The sequence below is a fragment of the Falco rusticolus genome, chromosome 13 (genome assembly GCF_015220075.1).
Source record: "Falco rusticolus isolate bFalRus1 chromosome 13, bFalRus1.pri, whole genome shotgun sequence".
Taxonomy (NCBI): Eukaryota; Metazoa; Chordata; class Aves; order Falconiformes; family Falconidae; genus Falco; species Falco rusticolus.
The window spans coordinates 24,389,910-24,402,247 of record NC_051199.1 but is presented as its reverse complement, the minus strand read 5'-3'; the positions used below and the strand labels follow the sequence as shown (position 1 = coordinate 24,402,247).

At 45.8% G+C, this 12,338-nt stretch overlaps 1 protein-coding gene across 1 annotated transcript; it reads left to right on the top strand.

The window, feature by feature from the left end:
- Nucleotides 1-249: 249 nt before the first annotated feature.
- On the top strand, nt 250-7,832 carry TMEM212 (transmembrane protein 212). Its single transcript, XM_037407296.1, has 3 exons — nt 250-497; nt 5,929-6,077; nt 7,722-7,832. The coding sequence occupies exons 1-3, from the start codon at nt 296-298 to the stop codon at nt 7,830-7,832; spliced, it is 462 nt and encodes a 153-aa protein (XP_037263193.1). The 5' UTR covers nt 250-295.
- The last annotated feature ends 4,506 nt before the right edge of the window (nt 7,833-12,338 follow it).

Genomic DNA, 12,338 nt, shown 5'->3' with positions numbered 1-12,338 from the left:
GAAGAAGTAATTCCGAAATCACAGGATGAGCTTTCCGCAGCTGAAAGTGAAGGGCAACGAGTCTGGAAAAAAACCATATTCCTGGGGGTGAAGGAGCCTTATTTACCACGCTGCAATACCCTCTGTTTCTGTAGGAACATCTGAAGATAAACAGAATAGTGCTTCTTTGTGCCAGGTAAACAGCTCATACATGCCATGGCTACAGTCTCTAAGGAGCTTCTGTTTATTATGAAATGTCTCTGCCTCAGCTTTAGCTACAAACCCTCACTGTGAATACAGCAGGGAGAAGTTTACAATGAAAGTGAAGGGCTTGTACGAAGTTAATAGAAGTGTACTTATTACCTTTGGGGTTATAAGCATTTTTTCTGGCATTTTGCCTTTTTCCCCTGCTTTTTCTTATAAGCTCTGGTTCTTTGGATGGAGCGTTTGCCTTGCCAGTGCCATTTGCAATGGAGCTTTGGTAGGCAGAACAAATGCGTTGTCAAAAAAAAGACATTAGAGATGCTACAGACACTTTAAAAAGTCAATTGTGTCTGAATTTTCTATTTGCTAGCTCCTGCAAACTATCTTCTGACAGAGAAATGCTTGGAACTGTATGAAACTAAAGCAAGAGGCTCCCTAGAGGCTCTTGATAAGATTTAAATTTGCAGTAAATATTGGCATATTGATTATTGTCATGACCTGCCGATTTTTAATTTCCCTTTACAGAGAAAACTCAAATTTTCTCATTCTGAACCTAATTTGGATTGTTAAAAGGATATAAATGTAAATTAACATCCTCAGGGTTACGCTGGTGTAATTGAGATAATTGTTTAGCTTTTTCCTTTGGTTCATTCCCTAAGCTTTTGAATTTCCAAAGGGATGTTGTAAGCGATGCAATGAGACAAGTACAACAAGCTTTACAGAGTGAAAGCTCCGGTAGGCACGCAGCCGTGAAATCCTCATCCTCTGAGAGCGCGATGCGTGTCTCGTGCCTCCTCATGGAACCTCTCTGGTTGCGCAACGTAAAAGCCGATGAGGTTTTTCGGGACCAGGTCCTGTAGCTGTGAGGGTTAAGAGGTGCCGGTGGCCCTGTGGCTGGCGGTGAAGCGCTGAGGAAGCTGAATCAAAACAGGGGTTAGAGGAAGGGTGAGTCGTCTTCTCCCCGTCGCCCCAGTGGCTAGAGAGGAAGACCTCCAGGGGACTCGGAGCCTCCATCCTTCCATGGTTTTCCAGTGGACCAGACAGTATTCTGGTGATATGGATGGTAATGATCTGGCCATGGGGTTTTATACCCACATATTCCCACCCCAGGGCTGGTAAACCATGAACCAGTTTGTTCTTTTCTTTTTTAATCCAAAGGCAGAGAGAATAAGTTTTTTCATGGCATTGTTATTTCTGATGTCCTCATACCAGGGATTTGACTACAGTACTTTATGGCTTTCCTACCCTTCCATCAACCTTGGGATGTTTATTTTTCTTCAAACATAGCTGTTTGCAGCATGCTAACAAGTACTGAAGATCTTTTAACACTGCTGTTTGTTTACTGAAGACATCAAAGCCTTTCCCCCCCCCAAGCCTTCTTTCAGTCAGTACAATCTGCAAACAGCCATGCAAAACCAAGGTGTGCTTTGTGTAGAGCAAAATAAAACCACAGAAGATACACATATTTCCTTAGCTGAGATTCTAAATTTAGCTCGGCTTCATCTTTCATTCTTCAGCTTCTCAAACTACTCGTTCCCAACCAAGAGCCATGCAGTTTCAGCTGACCTTCCTATTGCCTTCAGCCTAGGCGGAAGAATACAACTGCAAACGGGGACAGTGGCAGTGAGATGTAATCTAAAGCAAGTATTTTGTTACATCTATGAGCAGATGAGTTTCCTCGTCTGACTTTGATGGTCGAGATGCTAGACTAATGGAAAGTACCACTCTGAATTTTTTTGCATTAGGTCCTGTCAGCTTTCGGCTCAGACCCAGGATGTGGGTGCTGGGCAATGCACAGTGGAGGAAATAGCAAATGTCGGCAGCGAATTAAATAACCAGAACTACTGAAAATAATGCCCTAAGAAATACTGGGGCATCCTTTTATGGATTTCCTAGATGTGTTGAGGCTATTTTAAGGCTAATTGAACTCCCACTCCTCACAGTGTAAACAGGCTTATTCCTTCTATGGAACACAAAGCAACGTAAACGTCACTGTGATGTCACTGGTATTTCCACTCATGCTTCAAGTATCGCCTTGCCCCAGATGTGCATCCCACCATTCAGAGTGCGCTAAGCATCGACAGTACATCCCAAGAAGCGTCTCCATGGAGGACAACCTCTGTGGAGGAGGACCTGCTGGAGTGGTACCCAGGGATCAGCCCCCCGGAGCTGCCCGACCGGTCGGCTGCGGTATGTGCAATGGGGGAGAAGAGGGCAACCAAGGAGGAGGGCAGGGCAAGGACGTACCCCCAGCATTTTTATTCCACAAGGAAGCAACAACTCACCTCAAGCTGCGTGGGCTGAAGATTACAGAGCGGGCAAAGGCCCGAGGCTTTCCGGGAATCGGGAAGGGTGACGTGCAAGGCCAGCAAGGGTCAGCAAGGCAGATCTGCGTGGACAAAGTGCAGATAACGAGGAACACTGACTACATTTGGCTGGGGAGGGATGGTGCATTAAGGGCATTTTCAGCAATGTACAACTTACTTTTTAATCACCTGCCCGTGGGTGTAGTTCACCCTGTCACAGCAGGGGAAGACCTGCCGCTTGACCTGGTGCTTGTGCGCATGGAGAGGACCCACACAGGAAGGGCTGGGTGGCCAGAGGATGTGCCGTTCAGCAGCTTTTAACCCTGAAAACACCAAGAGAAGACGTAAGGGGCAAGAAGTACAAACCTTTTCCCTTTCAGCAGCTTTAAACCAGGCAAGCAGTGCTGGTACAACAGCATGCAGCCCGAGAGAGGCTGCAAGTCTACAGGACACAGCAGTTTGGGCCTCTTCCCTTGACTTTGGGTACTGCTGAACTTGCATATGGCATCTGGCTCAGCAAGGCAGGGCTCAGCCTCCCAGAGGTGAGAAAGAAAAGGAGCAACTGTTCCCCAGTCCTGGGGTCACCATGGCCTGGGAGCAGCAATGTGGCCCCTCGGTGACACAGCCAGCCTGCCCCTTCCAGCCCCAGCACGCAGGTGTCTCCTGCAAAGCAATTTCAGGGTCTTGCCTTCAGAAATGAAACAAAATAGCAAAGCCTTAAAAAATAAAGTTTTAAGCACATCCAACTTTGGGATGGAGCGTAAAATTTCTTGCCAGAGAATTTAAAACAAACTGGAAACTGATCATCTACTCATTTAAACGATGTGCCTGGAGCTAAACCAGCAAGGCTGAATAATCTCTGCACTGCTTTCATCCTTCTTCAATTTTTTCTTTGTTCCATCAGCCACATGTGCGTTAAGTGTAAATTGAAGGGCTCTTAGCTGGAAAAGCAGACTGTGAGAAGGGCTTGGCCCTCATCTCATAATTCGGCTTCAGTATTATAATTACTCTTAATAGCACTCTTATTTTGTTGTATTATTTATTCTGGCTAGAACCCCTTAGGATCCCTTGAGGGCTTTTTTTTCTGGTGGATATAGCCAACATCCACTCATGAATCCAGATGTTTCTGCTTTTATCCACGGGAATTTAATGGTATGGATATGCCAAGATTATAACTTCAGGCTCAGCCTCAAGACAAGTATTTTTCAAATTCCCTATATCAAAACTGGAAAGTGCCATGTAAAACCTGGGCCTTACTGCATTGAGCATGCCAGAATGGAAATCAAACCACAGGACAATATTGCTTAAGGTTCTGGATCTGTGCAATACACTCTCTTACATTGCACCAGAAGTGACAGCCCAGATCGTGCTATTTTGTGTTCTCTGACACAGACTCTCATCTTTAGCACATCTTCAGCTCTTCTTTCCATTCACCAGCCCAAAACGAACAGCAAAGATGCACGTGGGTCCAAGATGCTTATGCTGGAGAAAAAAAAAAAAGAAAGATTACTTGCTGCAAGCCAGAGTCACTGCTGGTGTAGTTAAATGAATGAAAATCTGTCTGTGTATGTCACCTCCCCATCATCAACACAGATACTGTCCCCAGTCAAATCTGGTTCTGAAATAAGGGCAGTGATGAAACACACCCTGCCCTGACGGGGACCTGCTGAATAACGCAAGGATCTGCTGTGCCTGTGGCAGCACTTGGGAAGAATAATCAAACCCAAACTTATTCCTTGTTGAGTGACAAAAGCAGCACGAAGCAGACACTAAAATAACCGTTCTGCACCACCTGGGGTTTTCCTTGGGCACTCCCCTTTGTGGCACCCTCGCTTTCCTCCCTGCTCCCCGTTTGTCAGTGTGAGAATCCTGAATAAAGTAGCTGTGCGGTGGTGGTCAGCGCCAGCCTGGTGGCTTGGATGGTGTCCCCTGTTGGGGATGGCCATCTCCTTCCAAGTGCTCCAATGTGCCTCAGGAGCATGAGAACAGCAATCACAGGAGATGCACATAACAGTTTTTGTTGGCCTTTTGGCAACCAACAGTAAATATCATCTGTGGCTGCACTGTGCACAACGAGGATGCAATGTTATGCCTGAGTCGACAAAAGATGTATTTTTTCCTTCAGGAAGCTCTCAGCTGGCCTTGAGTGCATGCCAGCAGGTCCCTGGTCCTGCCTCTGCTGTGCATGATGCAGCCCCTTTTAAAGCCACTCTGTGCACTGGACCGGGAAGAAACACTGAGCAGTTATTCCAGCCTGATCAAGGAGAAGAGCCCGTTCTGCTCTGGCTGGAGAGCAGCAGCTAGTTACGGCTTGCTCTAATAGCATTAGTCCTTTACCTGCAGAGTTGTTGGATCAAAGGAAGCGTAAATTATTCCTAAAAGCTCTTTTAAAGCTTCCCCCAGCATGGAAAAGCCTCTCAGCTGGCACAAAGGACAGAGCTGGCTCCATAGCAAACCCCTCCAGGGCAAGGATGCGCCGGGACAAGAGGGAGGCGCAAGAGCTGCGAGCGGGCACCAAGGGCTGAGCACCCAGCACCCAGACAGCCCGCACCCGCTCAAGCAGCCAAGCTGTTCACCCACCTACCCCAGAGCCGAGCTGAACCTCGCCAAAATCCTGCTGCGGGGAGCCACTGAGGGCAGAGGTAGGTGCAAGTGCCATCAGTCTGGGTGACAAGTCCAGGAATCTATATGGTATCTATATGTGTTGCACGCAGGAGGAAGCAAGGGAGCAGCAGAGTCAATCTGGACGATGCATTCAGCGGGGAAAGCTGTTTTCTTGCTAATATTGTGGATCAAGCGTGCTGTGCAGGGCTTACAGAGGGTGCACATTAAGTATCCCACCAGCACAGTAGTTCTGCCAGTTCCTGTCACATTTTCTTTCATAATGAGGAACTTTGTTAGTATTCAAGTATGCAGTTTAAATTTTAAAGGCCACCCACTGTACTTATAGGCTATATGACAAACTGCATAAATATACCTGTTCCAATTTATTCTTCTAGTATTTTTAGAAAATATGGTTTCAATGACTTTGTCTTCCCTGTAAAAAAAAAATATCCATATTTTTCTCTAATAAGTTCATGATATTCAAACTACTAATTTTCCTTACCATCACACCCTTTGTTGGACACAGAATAAAGGAGACTGAATATAAAAAACAGGGTGGGGTTTTTTTTTTTTACAAATTGGAAATTAAGAAATTAAAAAATACTGAGTCTTTAGTTTTAGAGTGTTTTCTTTTTTTAAAAAAAGAATCTCTCAGCAGGTCAGAAAAGTGACAAAATGCTTTTGTCTCCAGTTCAGTGGGAGGCTAGTTTCGCTTTTGGCATACTGAACATCAAAGCGCCTCGGTGCAATCTGCTGCTGCCGTTGCAACTCTTCTACTTGGCCCATATCACCACTACTCATATGCTGCAATGCTGGGACCAAGTACCTGCGTAAGACATCCTGCTCCCCTTTCCCTACACTGACTTCCCAAACCTCTGCAGAGACCCATCGCATCACGAATGGTACCACCTCAGCCTGCAAATACAGGACCTGTGCTTGAGTTCAGCCATATTCCATGCATCTTCAGGTTTTGTGATGACCTTTGTGAGACTGCTCCAGTTCGGACATTTAAAAGCGGGCATTGGTTGTGGCAGGGAAGGTGGATTGCCACCTGTAATGCTGTTAACATTACAGGTGGCAATAATAATAAAGGTAATTAGCCAGGAGGGCAGCACAGCTGTGCCAGGACAGGCAGATCCCGAATGCACTCACATCAAGATTAGCAGTGCCCATGAAACCATGTGCAACATTTCATTAAATCACTTCATGAATGAGCAATTTGGCCCTTCATACCCATTACATCGCAGTACCGTTTCAACCAAAGGGACACACTTTTAACATACATAGCCTGGGCATCCAAATTTAAAGCCTAGGTGAAATTTTAGAGAAATTATATGATTTGCTTTTGACATTACAAAAAGCATAACCTGAAGATTTGCCTTTCTGCTCTTCTTTACAACTGTGAAGACTGCGCTGCCATTAATGCACAGAGCTGCTGAAACCTGCACAGACATAGATCTGTTACCCAAACAGCAAAAAAGGTGTGAAAAATAACCAGCATCCAGCACATACCTTCTCTGCTCCAAGTAGAGCCCCAGGCAGCAGCCCCTTGCCAGTGTGGGAGGATGAGCAGTGAGGGCAGGAGGAGGAACAGGCTTTCAGGTGACCCGGAGCGGAGCCAGAGCACAAGCACCATGCTCCGGACCAGCTCCCATGTGAGGCACAGCATCAGTGTCCAGCCTGACACACCTCTGCCCACACACCTTGGAGGACCTGCGGCTGGCTCAGATATCCACCGATTTTGCTGTGCTGAGGAAAAGCTCACCTACTGTGCAGCTGATCCCTCTGTTTTTTCAGGTTTTTTTTCTTCCTTTTAACCTTTGTTTGGAGCCAATCTTGAATCCCCAAAAATAACAGTGTTCCCATGACAACAGCCCAGCAGTGGACTCCTCCAGGGCATCTGAAGCATCAAAACACGGCAAGTGCTTCTTCCTCCGATCAGCATCACACCCCAAGGTACCACGGCCCCATCCCCTCCGCTCTCCTTCCTCTCACGCTGAAGTAGACTGCAAACTACTGTGGGCAGTGCTCCGTCTGCTTTGGCATTACTGGCATTTACTGAACGATAAGTCACACACACAAGTGATGCACGAGCAGGTATCAGACCATGGTACCAACTTATGGTGGGGGAAGAAAGGCCAGGAGGGTCTGCAGTCTAAAGGACTGGACAGCTGTTGGGTTTTGTAGCCCCCTAAACTTTATTAGTAAGATTTCTAGTTTTCATGCCCTCCTTGGTATTTTACAGAGGATATGAAATGATCCTTTGTTATTCACAGCTGCCGCTTTGCTTCCAATAGATAGCACTTCTGCTCCCAATACATAGCACTGCTCCTGCTGCCCTTCAGCAAAGCCCTGCAAGCGCTGATCCCCCGGGTCCCAGCCCAGCAAAGCAGGCAACGGGCCCCTCCAAGACCAAAAGCATCCCCAGCTGCCTCCTCTCCTGGAGCAGGGCAGGATCCCAGCCCTTTGCAGCATCAGGCCCTGCTTGCCCAAGCATTTTCTCCTGCAGGCAGCACAGCCTGTACCTTGCCCACAGCCCGGCTCCAGCCAAGTGCCCGATTGATCCACCGCTCTCGAGGCTGTTCCAAACCCCCATCCCTCCCCTGCAGCACTTCTGTCTGCCCTCAGACCAAGATTTACGAGGGCTACCCATGGATGCAGTCGCAAGAAAAGTCCAAGAGCCTTTGCTGCAATGCCACCAGCAGCACAAAACCAGCCACATACTCTTCGCATACCTGATCCTCGCCGAAGGGATGCGAGCAGGACACCCGAACAGAGACGGAGAGCTCTGAAGCAGGACCTGAGGAGGCAGCATGGATGCGTGCCAGCCTGACAACGGGGTTTCATTTAACAGGCACAGATTTAAGTGTGGAAATCAAATATGAAACAGTCGTAGCCAGCATTGTCTGCATTCTTGGAGTGGCACTAAACTAGCAGAAAGAAAAGAGCTGAGACACTGGCCCAGACATGCTCCAGCTGTCCGTGACTACCTCTTCCCTCCTCCACTGAATGTAACTATTCAGCTTGTTTTCATTTCATTATCGGACAATATTTTTGCAACTTGGGAAAAGAATAGAAAAAAAGGGGGGGGGGGGGGGGGCGCATGGAAAAAAGTCCTTAAAATACTTTTGGGTTTATTATTGAGAACTAGACTATTTCTTTCCTTCTTATCAGAGGTAAGGTACAGACTTACTTCAAAAAGTGCAAGGTATTATTAGTTAAGCATTTGTTTCTCAAACTCCTTTATTTCAGAGGCAGCAGCATTTGTGTTGCTGTGGTTATTCACTTAAGTCATACTCATTTAGTACTGAGCAACATGCAATTAAATAGCCATATAAAACACCCACAGGGTGAGCAACAGCTGCCTACAGGTAACCTTAAATTTCGTGTACTCACTTGCCAAATTTTCAGCTCTAGCCATATAAATCCTCGTTTGCATGTGGGAGCAGGGCAGGCCCTGTCCTCCATCACCGTGGGCAGGTAAGCAGGAGGCACTCCTTCGCCAGGCACAGCGCAAATCAAGCTTTTAATGAGCTGGTTAAAAGCCCAATGCTGCAGATTGCTATTAATGGGAGTGCTTCTTGACCCACCACAGGGTCAGCCCTGCCCCAGCTTCCCTTCCCTCCTCTGCCTTCCTCTCAAGAGCATAGCTTATCCATTTTTAATGTTAAAAAGAGTTCACATCCAAGATCTGATAGTAATTCTTTTCCCTGTCTTTATGCCAATTTTGCTTGACAGGGAAATGCCAGCATGCACCGCCCATCCCCCCCAGCTGGGGACACTCTGCCCTACAAAAATGTCATAAACTTGCCAAAAGAAGGGCCAAGATTATATAGTTTTATATATATAAAAAGTTACATATATACAGAAATAAATAAATATATATATATATATATATATACACTCTCCCACTGAGCATAGTGGGAATTCTCAGTTTGTGCTGGACTTCTCTGGAAAAATCTTCCCTCCCTTTTGATGTTGATACACTTCGGCACAGCAGCGGATTTTCCATGGTGCTTCAAGGGAAAAAGCAGGATTCAGAGTGTTTCTTACCATTTTATCTTCCTCTTCGGGACAAAGGCATAGACGCCAACCCAGGAGCTCTCTTCATATCAGCTTTTGCACACTCCTGCAGTATTCCTGGCAGGAGGTCAGATTTGCTTCAGTCTTAGTTGTTGCCTCTCCAAACATCGCTTTGTAGCATCCAAAGCAGGTCTGTAATTCTGAATTTGAATATTTCAAGCTCCAACTAAGATTTTTGAAGTGCACGTGCAACGACTGCTCACTCCATGTAGATAGTTGCTTCCTAATGAACGGTGTTGCTCTAAGGATTTTCATGGAGAAGTTTTAACCTTATTTTTACCTTATTCCAGCCAGCTCAGCAAGGGGAGAACCCTTCCTACCTCCTACCCCAACATGGTCATTCCCTGGGCTGGCTGGACCTGACCATGGCACTCACCAGGAGTACTGGAGACATCAAGCACAGGAATCCACTCCCCAAGGCACGGAGCTGACCCTGCCAGGCAACCTGGGGGTCTGAGTAAGTTTTAAAGCAGATTGGAAGATGGGAAATTTTTTTTAATGTTTCTTGAAATCATGTTTCTTTTCATTTTATGGCATTCAGATTGGATCACTTCCTTTTTCATCCTGACTTTTTTACCTTTTAATAGTTCCACTTTTTTTTGTTTAATGAAAATTAATTCTCATAATAGAGCTTAATTTCCATTCATTAAGGATAAAAAATTGATTTCAAACAATGAGCTTCTCCAAACCCAGAAACCCTGGGTTTGCTCAACACCAAGCCTGTGCACAACTCCATTTACCTTAATATGAGTGCTTATCTCTAAGCGTGTGCTTAAGTGGGTTGTTGGCAAAAGCTAGAGTGCTTATCCCTTTCCAGATGACCCTATTTAATACTTACCAGTATTAATCTGCTCAATAACTATAAACACCAGAAAAGACACCTATTGCATTAGCTCTACAGACAGCTTTTCCAAATATCTCCATTACCCAGAAGGGTCAGACTGTTCCATGCTCCAGGGCTGACCCCAAAGCCACAGGAATCAGTGGAAGGGTGTTGACCAGTTACACCAGTTGGGGATGGGATCCCCTGTGAGCAGAAACACCTTTCTGCTTTTGGCACTGTGACTAGTAGGGATAACAAAGGCTCTGTGCTGACATTAAGAAAATTTGTTTTATATATTGACATCCTGTTAACCTCCAGCACACTTAAAGGAAGCGGTTAATTTAATGGTTACGTCAAAGACAGGCAGAATATGTATTGCTGAGCAACGAAGGCAATCACCAAGCCTAATCTCAGCTTTAACACCTGCACAGGACCACACTGACTGCAGGGACCTCTGTACAGAGCATCCATTTAAAGAATCTGCCCTTGACTAGGAGAAAATTTTCAAATCAAAGTGGTGGTAGCTGGTACAGACTCTAGATACGGGCTTCAGTATCTGCCTCCACCATGTCCTCCAGCAGCAAAGCCTTTCCAGATCCTACACGTCCTTCCCATTGAATCTGATGCAAAATGGATTGATTAACTCTCTCCCACCACTCAGACATAAGAGGCTGCACACAGGGTCTTGTCTTACCCTACGGCAAAGGATCTCAGTGGCCCTCAAGAACCAGAAAAGTTTATTTTGCTATTAAACCTAAGCAGTGCCTTCGTTTCATTGCAATTAAATTTGACTATAGGTGGCATCCGTTTCACTGGGTGTCAAACTTGTATCGTGCATATATACAAAGGTAAAAGTGGAAGGTAATAAGGCACTTAGCTAAAATGAGATGCTTGACCTAACAATATAGAAAGATACCAAGGCCCCGACTCAACAAAATACTTTAGCACATACCCAGCAGCAGGCATGCTAGAAGATGCTGTTGAACTCCGCTTGATGCAAGTGCTGTAAGTGGCATTACGATAATCAGGATTCGTTACAGGTTGGATAGGATCTGAAATACAACTGTGCTGTAAAACGGTTTTTTTAGTTTGTGAATGCCAGTACATCACTTGAAGGGATGAAGCTATAGTCTTTCCATTGCCTGTTCAGACACTGGCTCATATTTATACCCCAGAAAACACCTTAATTTACAAAAGCAAAGTAGAGAGATACTTGAGTGGTTGCATCACTTTAAGAAAACCTTTATCTTTGTGTGTCTGGCTGGCACTGGCACTTACACTCAAGCCGAGTCCCAGCTCACCGACCCACATTCGATGCTTCTACAGATTCAAGCACTGACCTTCTGGGCATGAGATTGTGGACTTGTGCCCCCGAGTCCTGCCACTCACAGCACTGCTCCAAACACCGTTCCTGATCGTGGGTCACTCTCGACTTTGACTCATTTTCTGCTAAACAGCTCACCACCTCTGTTCATCCATCTCTCCATCTGTCTCCTGCACAATCATCACCGTCCTTTCCCCAAGTCTGCCCCCAACCCCCCCCAGCTCAGCTCGTAGCTCAGGGTCAGCATCATCCCTCGATCCTTTATCCTGCTGCTTACATTTTTCATCCACTAGCTCCTAATAAGAAATGGAAAAGAAAGCTCCTTGCAGCTTCAGCCAACCTAAGGTCTTTTTGCCCAGAGAGACAATAACTATGGTTCAAGCCAAGATACTATCTCTTCCAGACGAGGGAAGTCTGGCAACCCCGATAGCTAATGACCTACGTAAGCCTGTGTTACAATTTCACTTTCCACAATTCAACTACAGTTTCTAAACTGTGTGGAAATGCTATATGGTATTTATGGAAACATTAATGTTACTTAGATTTTGGAAACAGTAATGCTGTTTTCAGTGGTTTGGTTAACCACAGTCTTCAACTATGATATTCACTTGATAAAGCTTAGAGATGCTTAGAGACATTTCTACCAAAATAGAAAGTCTGAGGCATTGCAGAAAATTAAAATCACTCCTGAGCACAGGTTCCTCCTCTCATCTGGCTGCAGTCCGTGCAGCTGTCCATCTGCACACAGAGCAGACAGCAGAATTAAAGTCTAAACCTGCAATCATCAGTCAGGCAAAATTACAGTGGTGATGGTCTGCTTGGCTGAACAGAATGCTTTATGGCAGGTAATCAGCACACTCCTGCCCGATAACCTTTTTAATCTCTTGGGTTTCTAGTCAGCAGTTCTGCTTGTGTGGGCAGCAAGAATAAAAAAGCTATTTTCTCTGGAAGCGTTATAATTTCTATTTCAGTTCAGCACACTTCCTTATTGAACTGTCATTGCCCACAAATGAGT